This window comes from Hemiscyllium ocellatum, unplaced genomic scaffold (assembly GCF_020745735.1).
Source record: "Hemiscyllium ocellatum isolate sHemOce1 unplaced genomic scaffold, sHemOce1.pat.X.cur. R1, whole genome shotgun sequence".
NCBI classification, from domain to species: Eukaryota; Metazoa; Chordata; class Chondrichthyes; order Orectolobiformes; family Hemiscylliidae; genus Hemiscyllium; species Hemiscyllium ocellatum.
The window spans coordinates 553059-577319 of NW_026867603.1; the positions used below are offsets into that span (position 1 = coordinate 553059).

General features: G+C 50.6%; 1 protein-coding gene across 1 annotated transcript in view; it reads left to right on the forward strand.

The window, feature by feature from the left end:
* The window catches only part of LOC132809087 (proteolipid protein 2-like), a 45805-nt gene that overhangs the window by 13527 nt on the left and 8017 nt on the right, over positions 1 to 24261 (forward strand). Inside the window, exon 2 of the mRNA XM_060822486.1 lies at positions 3784 to 3939. Coding sequence (XP_060678469.1) covers positions 3784 to 3939 — 156 coding nt within the window. The remainder of the gene's footprint in view (positions 1 to 3783; positions 3940 to 24261) is intronic.

Here is a 24261-nt window from a genome sequence, read left to right on the forward strand (position 1 = left end):
TCTCTCCTCGTCTCTCTGTTTTTCTCTCCCTCCCTCTCTCTCTCTCTTTTACTCCCTCCCTCTCTCTCTTTCTCTCTCTCTATCCCTGTCTCACTCTCTCCCTCCCCCTCCCTGTCTCTCTCTTTGCCTGTCTCTTTCTCTCCTTGACTCTCTCTCTCTCTCTCTCTTTTTCTCTCCTTCCCTCTCTCTCCCCCTCCCTGTCTCTGTGTTTATGTCTCCCTCCCTCCCTCTCCCTCCCCCTCTCTGTCTCTCTCTCTTTCCCTCTCTCTTTCTCTCCTTGCCTGTCCCACTCTGTGTTTTTCTCTCCCTCGCTCCCTCTCTCTCTCTCCCCCTCCCTGTCTCTCCCCTGGGCCTGCTCCCTCAGCGCTGGGCCTGAGACCCCTGGGCGATATCGGGCCGCGTCGGTTTTGCCGTGGGATCCTGCTGTGCCTGCTGGCTGCGCTGCCCATGTGTGGGCATCTGCCCCCGACAGCTGGCACGTCCTTTCACCACCCGCCTCTCCCAGTGTCAGGGAGGTGCGGGAGCTGGCAGGAATCCAGGAACTGGGGAACGGGAGGGGTGGGGTGGGCGGGTGGACTCTCTGAGAAGTGTCTTTGTACTTGGACGATGTTTATATCCGTGGGAGGGGGGGGAGGGGGAGGCTGAGACAGAGGGAGCCTGTCCCACTGTGACTCCCAGGAAGCCCAGCCAGGGATCTCATCATTCCTGCAAACACCCTTATATAGCAACTTCACTGTGAACTCTTTAACCTCTGAGTCGCTGGACAAAATTGTGTGAATGTGCCTCGCATTCAATAAATGTACCACTGTTGCGTTTGTACAGACCACATTCCTTGTCTGATCTTGAACCAACAGGCACCACCCCCTCTTGAGGGCTCACAGATCTTCATACAAAGCTACTGCATACGGAATTGGCTGGGGTACAGAATATAGGGCGGATGGGAAATATTCAGCCTGGGGTCTGGTGGCGAGCGGTGTTCTGGGATCTCTGCTGTTTTGTGAGGATCAGATTCATTTTGCGGAATCGGCCGTGCTCAATTGTCCCCGTAGTGCCCAGGGATGTGCAGGGTAGGGTGGATGGGCCGTGCTAAATTGTCCCCGTAGTGTCCCGGGATGTGCAGGTTAGGGAGGATTGGCCGTGCTAAATTGTCCCCGTAGTGCCCAGGGATGTGCAGGTTAGGGTGGATGGGCCGTGCTAAATTGTCCCCGTAGTGCCCAGGGATGTGCAGGGTAGGGTGGATGGGCCGTGCTAAATTGTCCCCGTAGTGCCCACGTTAACTGGTCCCCTGTGGGAAATGCAAGGTAAAAGCGATGGGATGTCCACCGAAGGCTCAGTGTCGGGCTGAATGGCCTGCATCCACAAACCATAAAGTTTCTCCGGCTCAACCAGAACTGACTGAGTCACTCTCGAAGCATCTGTGGGGAGGGGGAGAGAGGGAGACAGAGAGAGAGAGAGAGACACACACAGCGAGAGAGAGACAGAGAGAGACACACACAGCGAGAGAGAGACAGAGAGAGACACACAGAGCGAGCGAGAGACAGACACAGAGAGAGAGAGAGACAGAGAGAAAGAGAGACAGAGCGAGAGAGAGAGAGGGAGACAGACAGACATTAAGCGAGATAGAGAGAGACACACAGAGCGAGAGAGAGAGAGAGAGACACGCACACACAGAACGAGAGAGAGGGAGACAGAGACAGAGAGAGACCTTCCCCCCAGCCTGTGTGCCCCTCCTCTTCCCCTGGAGGGGAATCCTACATCCCACCCCCCCACCCTTAACCCCCACACCACAAAACCCGGCGTCTCCACTTTGCCCGAGTTCACCCCAGGATGCCCAGCGCCCCCCGCCCCCCCAATTGTTTCTGACATGACCCCCAGTTGGCTTCGCGATGCCTCCCATGGCCAAATAGCTGGCCGGTCGGTGAGCTGTGGGGCCTGGCCGGTCGGTGAGGTGTGTCTGGGTGGGGCCTGGCCGGTCGGTGAGGTGTGTCTGGGTGGGGCCTGGCCGGTGGGTGAGGTGTGTCTGGGTGGGGCCTGGCCGGTGGGTGAGGTGTGTCTGGGTGGGGCCTGGCCGGTGGGTGAGGTGTGTCTGGTTGAGGCCTGGCCGGTCGGTGAGGTGTGTCTGGTTGAGGCCTGGCCGGTCGGTGAGGTGTGTCTGGGTGGGGCCTGGCCGGTCGGTGAGGTGTGTCTGGGTGGGGCCTGGCCGGTCGGTGAGGTGTGTCTGGGTGGGGCCTGGCCGGTCGGTGAGGTGTGTCTGGTTGAGGCCTGGCCGGTCGGTGAGGTGTGTCTGGTTGAGGCCTGGCCGGTCGGTGAGGTGTGTCTGGGTGGGGCCTGGCCGGTCGGTGAGGTGTGTCTGGGTGGGGCCTAGCCGGTGGGTGAGGTGTGTCTGGGTGAGGCCTGGCCGGTGGGTGAGGTGTGTCTGGTTGAGGCCTGGCCGGTCGGTGAGGTGTGTCTGGGTGAGGCCTGGCCGGTCGGTGAGGTGTGTCTGGGTGAGGCCTGGCCGGTCGGTGAGGTGTGTCTGGGTGGGGCCTGGCCGGTGGGTGAGGTGTGTCTGGTTGAGGCCTGGCCGGTCGGTGAGGTGTGTCTGGGTGGGGCCTGGCCGGTCGGTGAGGTGTGTCTGGGTGGGGCCTGGCCGGTCGGTGAGGTGTGTCTGGGTGTGCCCTGGCCGGTCGGTGAGGTGTGTCTGGGTGGGGCCTGGCCGGTCGGTGAGGTGTGTCTGGGTGGGGCCTGGCCGGTGGGTGAGGCGTGTCTGGGTGGGGCCTGGCCGGTCGGTGAGGTGTGTCTGGGTGGGGCCCTGGTCGGTCGGTGAGGTGTGGGGCCTGGCCGGTGGGTGAGGTTTGGGGCCTGGCCGGTCGGTGAGGTGTGTCTGGGTGGGGCCTGGCCGGTCGGTGAGGTGTGTCTGGGTGGGGCCTGGCCGGTGGGTGAGGTGTGTCTGGGTGGGGCCTGGCCGGTGGGTGAGGTGTGTCTGGGTGGGGCCTGGCCGGTGGGTGAGGTGTGTCTGGGTGGGGCCTGGCCGGTGGGTGAGGTGTGTCTGGGTGGGGCCTGGCCGGTGGGTGAGGTGTGTCTGGGTGGGGCCTGGCCGGTGGGTGAGGCGTGTCTGGGTGGGGCCTGGCCGGTCGGTGAGGTGTGTCTGGGTGGGGCCTTGCCGGTCGGTGAGCTGTGGGGCCTGGCCGGTGGGTGAGGTGTGTCTGGGTGGGGCCTGGCCGGTCGGTGAGGTGTGTCTGGGTGGGGCCCTGGTCGGTCGGTGAGGTGTGGGGCCTGGCCGGTGGGTGAGGTTTGAGCCTGGCCGGTCGGTGAGGTGTGGGGCCTGGCCGGTGGGTGAGGTTTGGGGCCTGGCCGGTCGGTGAGGTGTGTTTGGGTGGGGCCTGGCCGGTGGGTGAGGTGTGTCTGGGTGGGGCCTGGCTGGTGGGTGAGGTGTGTCTGGGTGGGGCCTGGCCGGTGGGTGAGGTTTGGGGCCTGGCCGGTGGGTGAGGTGTGTCTGGGTGGGGCCTGGCCGGTGGGTGTGGTGTGCGGCCTGGCCGGTCGGTGAGGTTTGGGGCCTGGCCGGTCGGTGAGGTGTGTCTGGGTGGAGCCTGGCCGGTGGGTGAGGTGTGTCTGGGTGGGGCCTGGCCGGTCGGTGAGGTGTGCGGCCTGGCCGGTCGGTGAGGTTTGGGGCCTGGCCGGTCGGTGAGGTGTGTCTGGGTGGGGCCTGGCCGGTGGGTGAGGTGTGTCTGGGTTTCTGGGCGGGGCTGGGAGCAGCCGCCATTTTGTGTGACCATCTCGCTGTCTCTCTCGGTTCTCCCACAGTTGCTGTGCCTGGTTGTGTTCATCTGTTTCTGTTCCTCGGCGTATGGCGGCTATTCCACTGCCCCCATCATCGAGCTCATCTTCAGCCTCATCTTCTTCATCATCTTCATGAACCGGTTCGACCAATCAATGAGCTTCATTCACTGGCCCTTGACGGTAATTCCTGTCCCCTCCTGCCACACGACCTGCCCCTTCCCCTCCGCTCACACCTTAGTGTCTGGGACCCGGTCTGTGCCAGTCTGCTTGTTACAGTGTTACTGAGACTGACACTAACACACACACGGAGTCACTGAGACTGACTCTAACATACACATACACAGTCACTGTCACTGACACTAACACACAGTCACTGCGACTGACACTAACACACAGTCACTGCGACTGACATTAACACACAGTCACTGCGACTGTCATTAACACACGGTCACTGCGACTGACATTAACACAGTCACGCGACTGACATTAACACAGTCACTGCGACTGACATTAACAGAATCACTGAGACTGACATTACCATGCACACTCACTGAGACTGACACTAACACACACTCACTGAGACTGACACTAATACACACACAGCCACTGACACTAACACACAGTCACTGTCACTGACACTAACACACACACTCACTGAGACTGACACTAACACAGTCACGCGACTGACATTAACACAGTCACTGCGACTGACATTAACAGAATCACTGAGACTGCCATTACCACGCACACTCACTGAGACTGACACTAACACACACTCACTGAGACTGACACTAATACACACACAGCCACTGACACTAACACACAGTCACTGTCGCTGACACTAACACACACACTCACTGAGACTGACACTAACACACACTCACTGAGACCTACACTAACGTACACACTGTCACTGAGACTGACACTAACACGGACACAGTCACTGAGACTGACTTTAACACAGTCACTGAGTCTGACGCTAACACACACAGTCACTGAGATTGACACTAACACACACAGTCACTGTCACTGACACTAACACAGTCACTGAGACAGACACTAACACAGTCACTGAGACTGACTTTAACACACAGTCACTGCGACTGTCATTAACACAGTCACTGCGACTGACATTAACGCACAGACACTGCGACTGACATTAACACACACTCACTGAGACTGAAATTAATACACATTCACTGAGACTGACACTAATACACACACAGCCACTGACACTAACACACAGCCACTGTCACTGACACTAACACACACACTCACTGAGACAGACACTAACACACAGTCACTGAGACTGACACTAATACACACACAGCCACTGACATTAACACACAGCCACTGTCACTGACACTAACACACAGTCACTATCACTGACACTAACACACACACTCACTGAGACAGACACTAACACACAGTCACTGAGACTGACACTAACACACAGCCACTGTCACTGACACTAACACACAGCCACTGTCACTGACACTAACACACAGTCACTATCACTGACACTAACACACACACTCACTGAGACAGACACTAACACACAGTCACTGAGACTGACACTAATACACACACAGCCACTGACATTAACACACAGCCACTGTCACTGACACTAACACACAGTCACTGTCACTGACACTAACACACACACTCACTGAGACAGACACTAACACACAGTCACTGAGACTGACACTAATACACACACAGTCACTGACACTAACACTGACACACAGTCGCTGAGACTGACACTAACACGTACACACACTCACTGAGACAGACACTAACACGTACACACAGTCACTGAGACTGACACTAACACAGTCACTGCCACTGACGCTAACACACAGTCACTGCCACTGACGCTAACACACAGTCACTGTCACTGACGCTAACACACAGTCACTTCGACTGACATTAACACACACTCACTGAGACTGACACTAATAGACACACTCTGGATCACTGGTGCTGGAAGAGCACAGCAGGTCAGGCAGCATCCAATGAGCAGCAAAATCGACGTTTCGGGCAAAATCACTTCATCAGGAATAAAACTTTTAGACACACAGTCACTGAGAATGACACTGACTTACACACAGTCACTGAGACTGACTAACATACACTCATTGAGACTGACACGAATACACACACAGTCATTAAGACAAACTTTAACATACACAGTCACTGCGACTGACACTAACGCACAGTCACTGCGACTGACACTAACGCACAGTCACTGCGACGGACACTAACGCACAGTCACTGCGACGGACACTAACGCACAGTCACTGCGACGGACACTAACGCAGTCACTGAGACTGACACTAATACACACGCAGTCACTGCGACTGATACTAATAGACATGCAGTCACTGAGACTGACACTAACATAACGCAGTCACTGAGACTGACACTAACACACACTCTCTGAGACTGACACTAATAGACACGCAGTCAATGAGACTGACAATAACGGACACGCAGTCACTGAGACTGACACTAATAGACACACAGTCACTGAGACTGACACTAATAGACACGCAGTCAATGAGACTGACAATAACGGACACGCAGTCACTGAGACTGACACTAATAGACACACAGTCACTGAGACTGACACGAATAGACACGCAGTCAATGAGACTGACAATAACAGACACGCAGTCACTGAGACTGACACTAACACACACTCTCTGAGACTGACACTAATAGACACACGGTCACTGAGACTGACACTAATAGACACGCAGTCACTGAGACTGACACTAATACACGCAGTCACTGAGACTGACACTAACATACACTCACTGAGACTGACACTAATAGACACACAGTCACTGTGACTGACACTAATAGACACGCAGTCAATGAGACTGACAATAACAGACACGCAGTCACTGAGACTGACAGTAATAGACACACAGTCACTGAGACTGACACTAATACATGCAGTTACTGAGACTGACACTAATAGACACGCAGTCACTGAGACTGACACTAATAGACACAGTCACTGAGACTGACACTAATACACGCAGTCACTGAGACTGACACTAATACACACAGTCACTGAGACTGACAGTAATAGACACAATCACTGAGACTGACACTAACACACAGTCACTGAGACTGACACAAATACACACACAGTCACTGAGACTCACAGTAATAGACATGCAGTCACTGAGACTGACACTAATAGACACGCAGTCACTGAGACTGACAATAACAGACACAGTCACAGAGACTGACACCAATACACACGTAGTCACAGACTGACACTAATAGACACACAGTCACTGAGACTGACACTAATAGACATGCAGTCACAGACTGACACTAATAGACACACAGTCACTGAGACTGACACTAATACACACAGTCACTGTGTCTGACACTAATAGACACACAGTCACTGAGACTGACTCTAATACACACAGTCACTGAGACTGACACTAATACACACAGTCACTGTGTCTGACACTAATAGACACACAGTCACTGAGACTGACACTAATACACACAGTCACTGAGACTGACACAAATACACACACAGTCACTGAGACTGACACTAATAGACACGCAGTCACTGAGACTGACACTAACATACATACTCACAGAGACTGACACTAATAGACACACAGTCACTGAGACTGACACTAACATACATGCTCACTGAGACTGACACGAATACACACACAGTCACTGAGACAAACTTTAACATACACAGTCACTGAGACTGACACTAACAGACACAAAGTCGCTGAGACTGATATTAATACGCATTCACAGAGACTGACACGAATAGACACAGTCACTGAGACTGACACTAACATACTTACTCACTGAGACTGACACTAATAGACGCGCAGTCACTGAGACTGACACTAATACACACTGTGACTGTGTATTAGTGTCAGTCTCAGTGAGTGTCAGTCTCAGTGTGTGTGTCAGTCCCAGTGAGTGTGTGTGTGTCAGTCCCAGTGAGTGTGTGTGTCAGTCTCAGTGACTGTGTGTGTGTCTGTGTTAGTGACTGTGTGTGTGTCTGCCTTAGTGACTGCGTGTGTGTCAGTCTCAGTGACTGTATGTGTGTTAGTGTCAGTTTCAGTGACTGTGTCAGTCTCTGTGTGTGTGTGTGTGTCAGTCTCTGTGTGTGTGTGTCAGTCTCTGTGTGTGTGTGTGTCAGTCTCTGTGTGTGTGTGTCAGTCTCTGACTGTGTGTGGGTGTCCGTCTCAGTGACTGTGGGTGTCAGTCTCAGTGACTGTGTGTGTTAGTATCAGACTCTAGTGACTGTGTGTCTCAGTGACTCTGTGTGTTAGTCTCAGTGAGAGTGAGTGTTAGTGTCAGTGACTGTGTTAGTGTCTGTGTCAGTGACTCTGTGTGTCAGTCTCAGTGACTGTGTGTGTGTGTTAGTGTCAGTCTCAGTGACTGCATGTGTTAGTGTCAGTCTCAGTGCCTGTGTGTTAGTGTCAGTCTCACTGCCTGTGTGTCTCAGTAACTCTGTGTGTGTGTGTATGTCATTCTCAGTGACTGTATGTATTCATGTCAGTCTCAGTGACTGTGTCAGTCTCAGTGTCTGTGTATGTGTTAGTGTCAGTCTCGTGACTGTGAGTGTGTGTGTCAGTCCCAGTGACTGTGTTAGTATCAGACTCAGTGACTGTGTGTCTCAGTGACTCTGTGTGTGTTAGTCAGTCTCATTGAGAGTGTGTATTAGTGTCAGTGTCAGTGTGTTAGTATCAGTCTCAGTGACTGTGTGTCAGTCTCAGTGACTGTGTCTCAGTCTCAGTGACTGTGTGTCAGTGACTGCATGTGTTAGTGTCAGTCTCAGTGCCTGTGTGTCTCAGTAACTCTGTGTGTGTGTCTGTCAGTCTCAGTGATTGTGTGTATTAGTGTCAGTCTCAGTGACTGTGTGTTAGTGTCTGTCCCAGTGACTGTGTGTGTTAGTGTCAGTCTCAATGACTGTCAGTCTCAGTGACTGTGTGTGTCAGTCTCAGTGACTGTGTGTGTTAGTCTCAGTGACTGTCAGTCTCAGTGACTGTGTGTGTTAGTCTCAGTGACTGTGACTGTGTGTCAGTCTCAGTGACTGTGACTGTGTGTCGGTCTCAGTCTCAGTGATTGTGTCTCTGTGACTGTGTGTCAGTCTCAGTGACTGTGACTGTGTGTCAGCCTGCGACTGTGAGTGTGTGTCAGTCTCAGTGACTGTGACAGTCTCAGTGACTGTGCGTCAGTCTCAGTGACTGTGTGTCTCAATAACTGTATGTTAGTGTCTGTCTCATTGACTGTGTGTCAGTGTCAGTGACTGTATATTAGTGTCAGTCTCTATGACTGTCAGTCTCAGTGACTGTGTGTCAGTCTCAGTGACTGTGAGTGTGTGTATCTGTCTCAGTGACTGTGTGTGTTAGTCTCAGTCTCAGTGATTGTGTCTCTGTGACTGTGTGTCAGTCTCAGTGACTGTGACTGTGTGTCAGCCTGCGACTGTGAGTGTGTGTCAGTCTCAGTGACTGTGACAGTCTCAGTGACTGTGCGTCAGTCTCAGTGACTGTGTGTCTCAATAACTGTATGTTAGTGTCTGTCTCATTGACTGTGTGTCAGTGTCAGTGACTGTGTATATTAGTGTCAGTCTCTATGACTGTCAGTCTCAGTGACTGTGTGTCAGTCTCAGTGACTGTGTGTGTGTGTATCTGTCTCAGTGACTGTGTGTGTTAGTCTCAGTCTCAGTGATTGTGTCTCTCAGTGACTGTGTGTCAGTCTCAGTGACTGTGTGTCAGTCTCAGTGACAGTGACTGTGTGTCAGTCTCAGTGACAGTGACTGTGTGTCAGTCTCAGTGACTGTGACTGTGTGTCAGTCTCAGTGACTGTGACTGTGTGTCAGTCTCAGTGACTGTGACTGTGTGTCAGTCTCAGTGACTGTGAGTCAGTCTCAGTGACTGTGTCTCTCAGTGACTGTGTGTCAGTCTCAGTGACTGTGTGTCAGTCTCAGAGACTGTGACTGTGTGTCAGTCTGTGACTGTGACAGTCTCAGTGACTGTGCATCAGTCTCAGTGACTGTGTGTCTCAATAACTGTGTGTCAGTGACTGTGTATATTAGTGTCAGTCTCTATGACTGTCAGTCTTAGTGACTGTGTGTCAGTCTCAGTGACTGAGTGTGTGTATCTGTCTCAGTGACTGTGTGTGTTAGTCTCAGTCTCAGTGATTGTGTCTCTCAGTGACTGTGTGTCAGTCTCAGTGACTGTGAGTGTGTGTCAGTCTCAGTGACTGTGAGTGTGTGTCAGTCTCAGTGACTGTGAGTGTCAGTCTCAGTGACTGTGAGTGTCAGTCTCAGTGACTGTGAGTGTGTGTGTCAGTCTCAGTGACTGTGTCTCTCAGTGACTGTGAGTGTGTGTCAGTCTCAGTGACTGTGTGTGTTAGTGTCAGTCTCAGTGACTGTGTGTGTTAGTGTCAGTCTCAGTGACTGTGTGTGTTAGTGTCAGTCTCAGTGAATGTGTGTTAGTATCAGTTTCAGCGACTGTGTGTCGGTCTCTGTGTGTGTGGTGTCAGTCTCTGACTGTGTGTGGTGTCAGTCTCTGACTGTGTGGGTGCCAGTCTCAGTGACTGTGTGTATTAGTGTCAGACTCAGTGACTGTGTGTCTCAGTGTCTGTCTGTGTGTTAGTGTCTGTCTCAGTGACTGCATGTGTTAGTGTCAGTGTCAGTGCCAGTGTGTCTCAGTGACTCTGTTTGTGTTAGAGTCAGTATTATTGTCAGTCTCAATGACTGTGTGTTAGTGTCAGTCTCACTGCCTGTGTGTCTCAGTAACTCTGTGTGTGTGTGTGTGTGTGTATGTCACTCTCAGTGACTGTATGTATTCATGTCAGTCTCAGTGACTGTGTTAGTGTCAGTGTCTGTGTATGTGTTAGTGTCAGTCTCAGTGGCTGTGTTAGTATCAGACTCAGTGACTGTGTGTCTTCGGGACTCTGTGTCCGTTAGTCAGTCTCAGTGAGTGAGTGTGTGTGTGTGTGTGTGTGTGTGTGTGTCAGTGTCGGTGCCAGTGTGTCTCAGTGACTGTGTGTGTGTTAGTGTCAGTATTAGTATCAATCTCAGTGACTGCGTTAGTGTCAGTCTCAGTGTCTATGTGTGTGTTAGTGTCAGTCTCAGTGCCTGTGTGTCTCAGTAACTCTGTGTGTGTCAGTCACTCTCAGTGACTGTGTATATTCACGTCAGTCTCAGTGTCTGTGTATGTATTAGTATCAGTCTCAGTTACTGTGTTAGTGTCAGTCTGAGTGACTATGTTAGTATCAGACTAAGTGACTGTGTGTCTCAGTGACTCTATGTGTGTTAGTCAGTCTCAGTGACTGTATGTGTGTTAGTGTCAGTTTCAGTGACTGTGTCAGTCTCTGTGTGTGTGTGTGTCAGTCTCTGTGTGTGTGTGTGTCAGTCTCTGTGTGTGTGTGTGTCAGTCTCTGTGTGTGTGTGTGTCAGTCTCTGTGTGTGTGTGTCAGTCTCTGACTGTGTGTGGGTGTCCGTCTCAGTGACTGTGGGTGTCAGTCTCAGTGACTGTGTGTGTTAGTATCAGACTCTAGTGACTGTGTGTCTCAGTGACTCTGTGTGTTAGTCTCAGTGAGAGTGAGTGTTAGTGTCAGTGACTGTGTTAGTGTCTGTGTCAGTGACTCTGTGTGTCAGTCTCAGTGACTGTGTGTGTGTGTTAGTGTCAGTCTCAGTGACTGCATGTGTTAGTGTCAGTCTCAGTGCCTGTGTGTTAGTGTCAGTCTCACTGCCTGTGTGTCTCAGTAACTCTGTGTGTGTGTATGTCACTCTCAGTGACTGTATGTATTCATGTCAGTCTCAGTGACTGTGTCAGTCTCAGTGTCTGTGTATGTGTTAGTGTCAGTCTCGTGACTGTGAGTGTGTGTGTCAGTCCCAGTGACTGTGTTAGTATCAGACTCAGTGACTGTGTGTCTCAGTGACTCTGTGTGTGTTAGTCAGTCTCATTGAGAGTGTGTATTAGTGTCAGTGTCAGTGTGTTAGTATCAGTCTCAGTGACTGTGTGTCAGTCTCAGTGACTGTGTCTCAGTCTCAGTGACTGTGTGTCAGTGACTGCATGTGTTAGTGTCAGTCTCAGTGCCTGTGTCTCAGTAACTCTGTGTGTGTGTCTGTCAGTCTCAGTGATTGTGTGTATTAGTGTCAGTCTCAGTGACTGTGTGTTAGTGTCTGTCCCAGTGACTGTGTGTGTTAGTGTCAGTCTCAATGACTGTCAGTCTCAGTGACTGTGTGTGTCAGTCTCAGTGACTGTGTGTGTTAGTCTCAGTGACTGTCAGTCTCAGTGACTGTGTGTGTTAGTCTCAGTGACTGTGACTGTGTGTCAGTCTCAGTGACTGTGACTGTGTGTCGGTCTCAGTCTCAGTGATTGTGTCTCTGTGACTGTGTGTCAGTCTCAGTGACTGTGACTGTGTGTCAGCCTGCGACTGTGAGTGTGTGTCAGTCTCAGTGACTGTGACAGTCTCAGTGACTGTGCGTCAGTCTCAGTGACTGTGTGTCTTAATAACTGTATGTTAGTGTCTGTCTCATTGACTGTGTGTCAGTGTCAGTGACTGTGTATATTAGTGTCAGTCTCTATGACTGTCAGTCTCAGTGACTGTGTGTCAGTCTCAGTGACTGTGAGTGTGTGTATCTGTCTCAGTGACTGTGTGTGTTAGTCTCAGTCTCAGTGATTGTGTCTCTGTGACTGTGTGTCAGTCTCAGTGACTGTGACTGTGTGTCAGCCTGCGACTGTGAGTGTGTGTCAGTCTCAGTGACTGTGACAGTCTCAGTGACTGTGCGTCAGTCTCAGTGACTGTGTGTCTCAATAACTGTATGTTAGTGTCTGTCTCATTGACTGTGTGTCAGTGTCAGTGACTGTATATTAGTGTCAGTCTCTATGACTGTCAGTCTCAGTGACTGTGTGTCAGTCTCAGTGACTGTGTGTGTGTATCTGTCTCAGTGACTGTGTGTGTTAGTCTCAGTCTCAGTGATTGTGTCTCTCAGTGAGTGTGTGTCAGTCTCAGTGACTGTGTGTCAGTCTCAGTGACAGTGACTGTGTGTCAGTCTCAGTGACAGTGACTGTGTGTCAGTCTCAGTGACTGTGACTGTGTGTCAGTCTCAGTGACTGTGACTGTGTGTCAGTCTCAGTGACTGTGACTGTGTGTCAGTCTCAGTGACTGTGTGTCAGTCTCAGTGACTGTGTCTCTCAGTGACTGTGTGTCAGTCTCAGTGACTGTGTGTCAGTCTCAGAGACTGTGACTGTGTGTCAGTCTGTGACTGTGACAGTCTCAGTGACTGTGCATCAGTCTCAGTGACTGTGTGTCTCAATAACTGTGTGTCAGTGACTGTGTATATTAGTGTCAGTCTCTATGACTGTCAGTCTTAGTGACTGTGTGTCAGTCTCAGTGACTGAGTGTGTGTATCTGTCTCAGTGACTGTGTGTGTTAGTCTCAGTCTCAGTGATTGTGTCTCTCAGTGACTGTGTGTCAGTCTCAGTGACTGTGAGTGTGTGTCAGTCTCAGTGACTGTGAGTGTGTGTCAGTCTCAGTGACTGTGAGTGTCAGTCTCAGTGACTGTGAGTGTCAGTCTCAGTGACTGTGAGTGTGTGTGTCAGTCTCAGTGACTGTGTCTCTCAGTGACTGTGAGTGTGTGTCAGTCTCAGTGACTGTGTGTGTTAGTGTCAGTCTCAGTGACTGTGTGTGTTAGTGTCAGTCTCAGTGAATGTGTGTTAGTATCAGTTTCAGCGACTGTGTGTCGGTCTCTGTGTGTGTGGTGTCAGTCTCTGACTGTGTGTGGTGTCAGTCTCTGACTGTGTGGGTGCCAGTCTCAGTGACTGTGTGTATTAGTGTCAGACTCAGTGACTGTGTGTCTCAGTGTCTGTCTGTGTGTTAGTGTCTGTCTCAGTGACTGCATGTGTTAGTGTCAGTGTCAGTGCCAGTGTGTCTCAGTGACTCTGTTTGTGTTAGAGTCAGTATTATTGTCAGTCTCAATGACTGTGTGTTAGTGTCAGTCTCACTGCCTGTGTGTCTCAGTAACTCTGTGTGTGTGTGTGTGTGTATGTCACTCTCAGTGACTGTATGTATTCATGTCAGTCTCAGTGACTGTGTTAGTGTCAGTGTCTGTGTATGTGTTAGTGTCAGTCTCAGTGACTGTGTGTTAGTGTCAGTGTCAGTGCCTGTGTGTCTCAGTAACTCTGTGTGTGTGTATGTCACTCTCAGTGACTGTATGCATTCATGTCAGTCTCAGTGACTGTGTTAGTGTCAGTGTCTGTGTATGTGTTAGTGTCAGTCTCAGTGGCTGTGTTAGTATCAGACTCAGTGACTGTGTGTCTTCGGGACTCTGTGTCCGTTAGTCAGTCTCAGTGAGTGAGTGTGTGTGTGTGTGTGTGTGTGTGTCAGTGTCAGTGCCAGTGTGTCTCAGTGACTGTGTGTGTGTTAGTGTCAGTATTAGTATCAATCTCAGTGACTGCGTTAGTGTCAGTCTCAGTGTCTATGTGTGTGTTAGTGTCAGTCTCAGTGCCTGTGTGTCTCAGTAACTCTGTGTGTGTCAGTCACTCTCAGTGACTGTGTATATTCATGTCAGTCTCAGTGTCTGTGTATGTATTAGTATCAGTCTCAGTTACTGTGTTAGTGTCAGTCTGAGTGACTATGTTAGTATCAGACTAAGTGACTGTGTTAGTATCAGACTAAGTGACTGTGTGTCTCAGTGACTCTACATGTGTTAGTGTCAGTCTCAGTGACTGTGTTAGTGTCAGTCTCAGTGACTGTGTGTGTCAGTCTCAGTGACTGTGTGTGTCAGTCTCAGTGACTGTGTGTGTCAGTCAGAGTGACTGTGTGTGTGTCAGTCTCAGTGACTGTGTGTGTTAGTGTCAGTTTCAGTGACTGTGTCTCAGTGACTCTATGTGTGTTAGTCAGTCTCAGTGACTGTGTGTGTGTCAGTCTCAGTGACTGTGTCTCAGTGACTCTGTTAGTGTCAGTCTCTGTGACTGTGTATGTATTAGTATCAGTCTCAGTTACTGTGTTAGTGTCAGTCTCAGTGACTATGTGTGTGTCTGTCTCAGTGACTGTGTTAGTATCAGACTAAGTGACTGTGTGTCTCAGTGACTCTACATGTGTTAGTGTCAGTCTCAGTGACTGTGTTAGTGTCAGTCTCAGTGACTGTGTGTGTCAGTCTCAGTGACTGTGTGTGTCAGTCTCAGTGACTGTGTGTGTCAGTCAGAGTGACTGTGTGTGTGTCAGTCTCAGTGACTGTGTGTGTTAGTGTCAGTTTCAGTGTAGGTGTCAGTCTCAGTGACTGTGTGTGGGTGTCAGTCTCAGTGACTGTGTGTGGGTGTCAGTCCAAGTGACTGTGTGTTAGTGTCAGTCTCAGTGACTGTGTGTGTTAGTGTCAGTTTCAGTGTGTGTGTCAGTCTCAGTGACTGTATGTGGGTGTTAGTCTCAGTGACTGTGTGTGGATGTCAGTCCAAATGACTGTGTGGCTGTCAGTCTCAGTGACTGTGTGTGGGTGTCAGTCCAAGTGACTGTGTGTGTTAGTGTCATACTCAGTGATTGTGTATCTCAGTGACTCTGTGTATTAGTCAGTCTCTGTGTTAGTGAGAATGAGTGTTAGTGTCAATGTCAGTGACTGTGTGTCAGTCTCATTGACTCTGTCTGTCTCAGTGACTGCATGTGTTAGTGTCATTCTCAGTGCCAGTGTTGTCTCAGTGACTGTGTTTGTGTTAGAGTCAGTATTAGTGTCAGTCTCAGTGACTGCGTTAGTGTCAGTCTCAGTGACTGCATTAGTGTCAGTCTCAGTGACTGTGAGTGTGTGTCAGTCTCAGTGACTGTGTATCTCAATAACTGTGTGTTAGTGTCTGTCTCAGTGACTGTGTGTCAGTGTCAGTGGCTCTGTGTGTGTTGGTCTCAGTGACTGTGTGTTAGTGTCAGTGTCAGTGACTGTGTGTGTTAATGTCACTCTCAATGACTGTCAGTCTCAGTGACTGTGTGCGTCAGTCTCAGTGACTGTGTGTCAGTCTCAGTGACTGTCAGTCTAAGTGATTGTGTGTGTCAGTCTCAGTGACTGAGAGTGTGTGTCAGTCTCAGTGACTGTGTCAGTCTCTGACTGTGTCAGTCTCAGTGACTGTGTGTGTCAGTCTCAGTGACTGTGTGTCTCAATAACTGTGTTAGTGTCAGTCTCAGTGACTTTGTGTGTGTCAGTCTCAGTGACTGTGTGTGTCAGTCTCAGTGACTGTGTGTGTCAGTCTCAGTGACTGTGTGTGTGTCAGTGACTATGTGTGTGTCAATGACTGTGTGTGTCTCAATAACTGTGTGTTAGTTTCAGTCTCAGTGACTGTGTGTCAGTCTCAGTGACTGTGACTGTGTGTCAGTCTGTGACTGTGACAGTCTCAGTGACTGCGCGTCAGTCTCAGTGACTGTGTGTCTCGTCAATAACTGTGTGTTAATGTCAGTCTCAGTGACTCTGTGTCTCAGTGACTCTGTGTATTAGTCAGTCTCTGTGTTAGTGAGAATGAGTGTTAGTGTCAATGTCAGTGACTGTGTGTCAGTCTCATTGACTCTGTCTGTCTCAGTGACTGTGTGTGTTAGTGTCATTCTCAGTGCCAGTGTGTCTCAGTGACTCTGTGCTGGAGTCAGTATTAGTGTCAGTCTCAGTGACTGTGTTAGTGTCAGTCTCAGTGACTGTGTCAGTCTCAGTGACTGTGAGTGTGTCAGTCTCAGTGACTGTGTGTGTCAGTGACTGTGTGTGTCTCAATCTCAGTGACTGTGTGTCTCAATGACTGTGTGTGTCAGTCTCAGTGACTGTGTGTCTCAATAACTGTGTGTTAGTGTCAGTCTCAGTGCCTGTGTGTCTCAGTAACTCTGTGTGTGTGTCAGTCACTCTCAGTGACTGTATATATTCATGTCAGTCTCAGTGTCTGTGTATGTATTAGTGTCAGTCTCAGTTACTGTGTTAGTGTCAGTCTCAGTGACTGTGTGTGTGTCCGTCTTAGTGACTGTGTTAGTATCAGACTAAGTGACTGTGTGTCTCAGTGACTGTGTGTGTGTCAGTCTCAGTGACTGTGTGTCTCAGTGACTCTGTGTGTTAGTGTCAGTCTCAGTGTGGATGTCAGTCTCAGTGACTGTGTGTGGTGTCAGTCTCAGTAACTGTGTGTGGGTGTCAGTCCAAGTGACTGTGTGGGTGTCAGTCCAAGTGACTGTGTGGGTGTCAGTCTCTGACTGTGTGTGGGTGTCAGTCTAAGTGACTGTGTGGGTGTCAGTCTCTGACTGTGTGTGGGTGTCAGTCTCTGACTGTGTGTGGCTGTCAGTCCAAGTGACTGTGTGGGTGTCAGTCCAAGTGACTGTGTGGGTGTCAGTCTCTGACTGTGTGTGGGTGTCAGTCCAAGTGACTGTGTGGGTGTCAGTGACTGTGTGTGTGGGTGTCAGTGACTGTGTGTGTCAGTCTCAGTGACTGTGTGTGTGTCAGTGACTGTGTGTGTCTCAATCTCAGTGACTGTGTGTCTCAATGACTGTGTGTGCCAGTCTCAGTGACTGTGTGTCTCAATAACTGTGTTAGTGTCAGTCTCAGTGACTGTGTCAGTCTCAGTGACTGTGTGTTAGTGTCAGTCTCAGTGACTGTGTGTGTGTTAGTGTCAGTCTCAGTGACTGTGTGTCAGTCTCAGTGACTGTGACTGTGTGTCAGTCTGTGACTGTGACAGTCTCAGTGACTGTGCGTCAGTCTCAGTGACTGTGTCTCAATAACTGTGTGTTAGTGTCAGTCTCAGTGACTGTGTCAGTCTCAGTGACTGTGTGTGTTAGTGTCAGTCTCAGTGACTGTGTGTGTTAGTGTCAGTCTCAGTGACTGTGAGTGTCAGTCTGTGACTGTGACAGTCTCAGTGACTGTGCGTCAGTCGCAGTGACTGTGTGTCTCAATAACTGTGTGTTAGTGTCTGTCTCATTGACTGTGTGTCAGTGTCAGTGACTGTGTATATTAGTGTCAGTCTCTATGACTGTCAGTCTCAGTGACTGTGTGTCAGTCTCAGTGACTGAGAGTGTGTGTATCTGTCTCAGTGACTGTGTGTGTTAGTCTCAGTGATTGTGTCTCTCAGTGACTGTGTGTCAGTCTCAGTGACTGTGACTGTGTCAGTCTCAGTGACTGTGTCAGTCTCAGTGACTGTGTGTGTCAGTGTCAGCGATTGTGTGTATTAGTGTCAGTCTCTCTGACTGTCAGTCTCAGTGACTGTGTCAGTGTCAGTGACTGTGAGTGTGTATATCAGTCTCAGTGACTGTGTGTGTTAGTCTCAATATCAGTGATTGTGTCTCTCAGTGACTGTGAGTGTGTGTCAGTCTCAGTGACTGTGTGTGTCAGTCTCAGTGACTGTGTTAGTGTCAGTCTCAGTCTCAGTGACTGTGTGTTCGTATCAGTTTCATTGACTGTGTGTCGGTCTCTGACTGTGAGTCTGGGTCAGTCTCTGACTGTGTGTGGTGTCAGTCTCTGACTGTGTGGGCGCCAGTCTCAGTGACTGTGTGTGTTAGTGTCAGTCTCAGTGACTGTGTGTCTCAGTAACTCTGTGTGTGTGTGTGTCACTCTCAGTGACTGTATGTATTCATGTCAGTCTCAGTGACTGTGTTAGTGTCAGTGTCTGTGTGTGTGTTAGTGTCAGTCTCAGTGACTCTGTGTGTTAGTATCAGTCTCAGTGACTGTGTGTGTTAGTGTCAGTCTCAGTGACTGTGTGTGTTAGTGCCAGTCTCAGTGCATGGGTGTGTGTTAGTGTCAGTCTCAGTGACTGTGTGTTAGTATCAGTTTCAGTGACTGTGTGTCGGTCTCTGTGTGTGTGGGTCAGTCTCTGACTGTGTGTGGTGTCAGTCTCTGACTGTGTGGGTGCCAGTCTCAGTGACTGTGTGTGTTAGTGTCAGACTCAGTGACTGTGTGTCTCAGTGTCTGTGTTTTAGTGTCAGTCTCAGTGACTGCATGTGTTAGTGTCATTCTCAGTCCCAGTGTGTCTCAGTGACTCTGTGTTAGAGTCAGTATTATTGTCAGTCTCAGTGACTCTGTTAGTGTCAGTCTCAGTGACTGTGTCAGTCTCAGTGACTGTGAGTGTGTGTCAGTCTCAGTGACTGTGTCAGTCTCAGTGACTGTGAGTGTGTGTCAGTCTCAGTGACTGTGTGTCTCAATAACTGTGTTAGTGTCAGTCTCAGTGACTGTGTGTCAGTCTCAATGACTGTGTGTGTGTGTGTGTGTGTGAGTCTCAGTGACCGTGTGTGTGTGTGTGTCAGTCTCAGTGTGTCAGTCTCAGTGACTGTGTGTGTGTCAGTGATTGTGTGTGTGTCAGTGACTGTGTGTGTCTCAATCTCAGTGACTGTGTGTCTCAATGACTGTGTGTGTCAGTCTCAATGACTGTGTGTCTCAATAACTGTGTGTTAGTGTCTGTCTCAGTGACTGTGTCAGTCTCAGTGACTGTGTGTGTTAGTGTCAGTCTCAGTGACTGTGTATGTGTTAGTGTCAGTCTCAGTGACTGTGTGTGTTAGTGTCAGTTTCAGTGTGTGTGTGGGTGTCAGTCTCTGACTGTGTGTGGGTGTCAGTCTCTGACTGTGTGTGGGTGTCAGTTCAAGTGACTGTGTGTGTTCGTGTCAGACTCCGTGATTGTGTATCTCAGTGACTCTGTGTATTAGTCAGTCTCTGTGTTAGTGAGAATGAGTGTTAGTGTCAATGTCAGTGACTGTGTGTCAGTCTCATTGACTCTGTCTGTCTCAGTGACTGTGTGTGTTAGTGTCAGTCTCAGTGACTGTGTTAGTGTCAGTCTCAGTGACTACGTGTGTTAGTGTCAGTCTCAGTGCCAGTGTGTCTCAGTGACTCTGTTTGTGTTAGAGTCAGTATTAGTGTCAGTCTCAGTGACTGTGAGTGTGTTTCAGTCTCAGTGACTGTGCCACTCTCAGTGACTGTGTGTGTCAGTCTCAGTGACTGTGTGTCTCAATAACTGTGTGTTAGTGTCTGTCTCAGTGACTGTGTGTCAGTGTCAGTGACTGTGTGTGTCAGTCTCAGTGACTGTGTGTTAGTGTCAGTGTCAGTGACTGTGTGTGTTAATGTCAGTCTCAATGACTGTCAGTCTCGGTGACTGTGTGTGTCAGTCTCAGTGACTGTGTGTGTCAGTCTCAGTGACTGTGTGTCTCAATAACTGTGTGTTAGTGTCAGTCTCAGTGACTGTGTGTGTCAGTCTCAGTGACTGTGTGTGTCAGTGACTGTGTGTGTCAGTCTCAGTGACTGTGTGTTAGTGTCAGTGTCAGTGACTGTGTGTGTTAATGTCAGTCTCAATGACTCAGTCTCAGTGACTGTGTGTCAGTCTCAGTGACTGTGTGTCTCAATAACTGTGTGTGTCAGTCTCAGTGACTGTGTGTGTCAGTCTCAGTGACTGTGTGTGTCAGTCTCAGTGACTGTGTGTCAGTGTCGTGACTGTGTGTCAGTCTCAGTGACTGTGTGTTAGTGTCAGTGTCAGTGACTGTGTGTGTTAATGTCAGTCTCAATGACTGTCAGTCTCAGTGACTGTGTGTGTCAGTCTCAGTGACTGTGTCAGTCGCAGTGACTGTGTGTGTCAGTCTCAGTGACTGTGTCTCAATAACTGTGTTAGTGTCAGTCTCAGTGACTGTGTGTCAGTCTCAGTGACTGTGTGTGTCAGTCTCAGTGACTGTGTGTTAGTGTCAGTCTCAGTGACTGCGTGTGTGTTAGTGTCAGTTTCAGTGACTGTGTGCCTCAGTGACTGTGTGTGCATGTATTAGTGTTAGTCTCAGTGACTGTGTGTGTTAATGTCAGTCTCAGTGACTGTATGTGTGTGTGTGTCAGTGACTGCGTGTGTGTGTCAGTCTCAGTGACTGCGTGTTGGTGTCAGTCTCAGTGACTGCATGTTGGTGTCAGTCTGTGTGGGTGTCAGTCTCAGTGACTGTGTGTATTCATGTCAGTCTCAGTGACTGTCAGTCTCAGTGTCTGTGTATGTGTTAGTGTCAGTCTCAGTGACTGTGTGTGTATTAGTGTCAGTCCCTGTGACAGTGTGTGTGTTAATGTCAGTCTCAGTGACTGTGTGTGTTAATGTCAGTCTCAGTGACTGTGTGTGTTAATGTCAGTCTCAGTGACTGTGTGTGTTGGAGTCATTCTCAGTGACTGTGTGTTAGTGTCAGTCTCTGACTGTGTGTGGGTTAGTGTCAGACTCTGACTGTGTGTGTTAGTGTCAGTCTCAGTGTGGGTGTCAGTCTCAGTGCCTGTGTGTCTCAGTGACTGTGTGTGTGTGTTAGTGTCAGTCTCAGTGACTGTGTGTGTTAGTGTCAGTCTCAGTGACTGTGTGTGTTGGAGTCATTCTCAGTGACTGTGTGTGGGTGTCAGTCTCTGACTGTGTGTGGGTTAGTGTCAGACTCTGACTGTGTGTGTTAGTGTCAGTCTCAGTGTGGGTGTCAGTCTCAGTGCCTGTGTGTGGGTGTCAGTCCAAGTGACTGTGTGTGTTAGTGTCAGACTCAGTGACAAAATGTGTGTGTGAGAGATATGGAGAGTGTGTGTGTGCGCGCATGTGAGAGGGAGTGTGTGTGAGAGAGAGGGAGAGAGAGAGAGTGTCAGTGACTGTGTGTTAGTGTCAGTGACTCTGTGTGTCAGTCTCAGTGACTGTGTCTCTCAGTGACTGTGTGTGTTAGTATCAGTGTCAGTGACTGCGTGTGTTAATCTCAGACTGTGTGTTAGTGTCAGTCTCTGACTGTGTCTCAATGACTGTGTTAGTGTCAGTCTCAGTGACTGTGTGTGTTAGTGTCAGTCTCAGTGACTGTGTCTCACAGTGACTGTGTGTTAGTATCAGTGTCAGTGACTGTGTGTTAATTTCAGTCTCAGTGCCTGATTATGTCAGTCTCTGACTGTGTGTGTTAGTCTGACTGTGTGTGTGTCAGTGACTGTGTCTCAGTGACTGTGTGTGTTAGTGACAGTCTCAGTGACTGTGTGTGTTAGTGTCAGTCTCAGTGACTGTGTGTGTTAGCGACAGTCTCAGTGACTGTGTGTGTGTGTCTTAGTGTCAGTCTCAGTGACTGTGTGTGTTAGTGTCAGTCTCAGTGACTGTGTGTGTTAGTGTCAGTCTCAGTGACAAAATGTATGTGTGAGAGAGATGGAGAGAGTGTGTGTGTGTGCATGTTAGAGGGAGAGTGTTGTGCGTGTGTGAGAGGGACAGTGTGTGTGTGTGTGAGAGCGAGAGGGAGAGTGCGCGTGTGAGAGATGGAGAAGGTGTGTGCGCGTGAGCGAGAGTGTGCGCGCGAGAGAGAGGGAGTGTTTGTGCGCGCGCGAGAGAGGGTGTGTGTGTGCGCGCGCGAGAGAGGGAGTGTGCGCGCGCGAGAGAGGGAGTGTGAGTGTGCGCGCGCGAGAGAGGGAGTGTGAGTGTGCGCGCGCGAGAGAGGGAGTGTGAGTGTGCGCGCGAGAGAGAGGGAGTGTGTGTGCGCGCGCGAGAGAGAGGGAGTGTGTGTGCGCGCGCGAGAGAGAGGGAGTGTGTGTGCGCGCGCGAGAGAGAGGGAGTGTGTGTGCGCGCGCGAGAGAGAGGGAGTGTGTGTGCGCGCGCGAGAGAGAGGGAGTGTGTGTGCGCGCGCGAGAGAGAGGGAGTGTGTGTGCGCGCGCGAGAGAGAGGGAGTGTGTGTGCGCGCGCGAGAGAGAGGGAGTGTGTGTGCGCGCGCGAGAGAGAGGGAGTGTGTGTGCGCGCGCGAGAGAGAGGGAGTGTGTGTGCGCGCGCGAGAGAGAGGGAGTGTGTGTGCGCGCGCGAGAGAGAGGGAGTGTGTGTGCGCGCGCGAGAGAGAGGGAGTGTGTGTGCGCGCGCGAGAGAGAGGGAGTGTGTGTGCGCGCGCGAGAGAGAGGGAGTGTGTGTGCGCGCGCGAGAGGGAGGGAGTGTGAGTGCGCGCGCGAGAGGGAGGGAGTGTGAGTGCGCGCGCGAGAGGGAGGGAGTGTGTGTGCGCGCGCGAGAGAGAGGGTGTGTGTGCGCGCGCGAGAGAGAGGGAGTGTGTGTGCGCGCGCGAGAGAGAGGGAGTGTGTGTGCGCGCGCGAGAGAGAGGGAGTGTGTGTGCGCGCGCGAGAGGGAGGGAGTGTGTGTGCGCGCGCGAGAGGGAGGGAGTGTGTGTGCGCGCGCGAGAGGGAGGGAGTGTGTGTGTGAGAGAGAGAGGGAGGGAGTGTGTGTGTGTGAGAGAGAGTGTCAGTGACTGTGTGTTAGTGTCAGTGACTGTGTGTTAGTGTCAGTGACTGTGTGTGTTAATTTCAGTCTCAGTGCCTGTTTATGTCAGTCTCTGACTCTGTGTGTGTCAGTCTCTGACTCTGTGTGTGTCAGTCTCAGTGACTGTGTGTGTCAGTGACTGTGTCTCAATGACTTAGTGACAGTCTCAGTGACTGTGCGTGTGTGTCAGTGACTGTGTGTGTATTAATGTCAGTCTCGGTGACTGTGTGTGTGTGTTAGTGTCAGTCTCAGTGACTGTGTGTGTGTGTTAGTGTCAGTCTCAGTGACTGTGTGTGTTAGTGACAGTCTCAGTGACTGTGTGTGTGTATTAATGTCAGTCTCAGTGACTGTGTGTGTATTAATGTCAGTCTCGGTGACTGTGTGTGTGTGTTAGTGTCAGTCTCAGTGACTGTGTGTGTTAGTGACAGTCTCAGTGACTGTGTGTGTGTATTAATGTCAGTCTCAGTGACTGTGTGTGTGTATTAATGTCAGTCTCGGTGACTGTGTGTGTGTGTTAGTGTCAGTCTAAGTGACTAAATGTATGTGTGAGAGAGATGGAGAGAGTGTGTGTGTGTGTGTGCATGTTAGAGGCAGAGTATTGTGCGCGTGTGAGAGGGACTGTGTGTGTGTGTGAGAGAGAGAGGGAGAGTGTGTGCACGCGTGAGAGAGAGGGAGAGTGCGCGTGTGAGAGATTGAGAAGGTGTGTGCGCGTGAGCGAGGGAGAGTGTGCGCGTGAGAGAGAGAGAGGGAGTGTGTGGGCGCGCGAGAGAGAGGGTGTGTGTGTGAGAGAGAGAGAGAGGGTGTGTGTGAGAGAGAGAGGGAGTGTGTGTGTGTGTGTGTGTGAGAGAGAGAGAGGGAGTGTGTGTGTGAGAGAGAGAGGGAGAGTGTGCGTGTGTGTGTGAGAGAGAGAGTGTCAGTGACTGTGTGTTAGTGTCAGTGTCAGTGACTCTGTGTCAGTCTCATTGTGTCAGTCTCGGTGTCTGTGTGTGTTAGTATCAGTGTCAGTGACTGCATGTGTTAATCTGTGTCTGTGTATGTCAGTCTCTGTCTGTGTGTCAGTCTCTGACTGTGTGTGTGTTAGTGTCAGTCTCAGTGACAAAATGTGTGTGTGAGAGAGATGGAGAGTGTGTGTGTGTGCATGTGAGAGAGAGAGTGTGTGCGCGCGTGAGAGAGGGGGAGAGTGTGCGAGGGAGATTGTGTGTGAGGGGGGAGTGAGTGTGTGTGAGAGAGAGAGAGTGTGTGAATGAGAGAGGGAGAGAGTGTGTGAATGAGAGAGGGAGAGAGTGTGTGAGAGAGAGGGAGAGTGAGT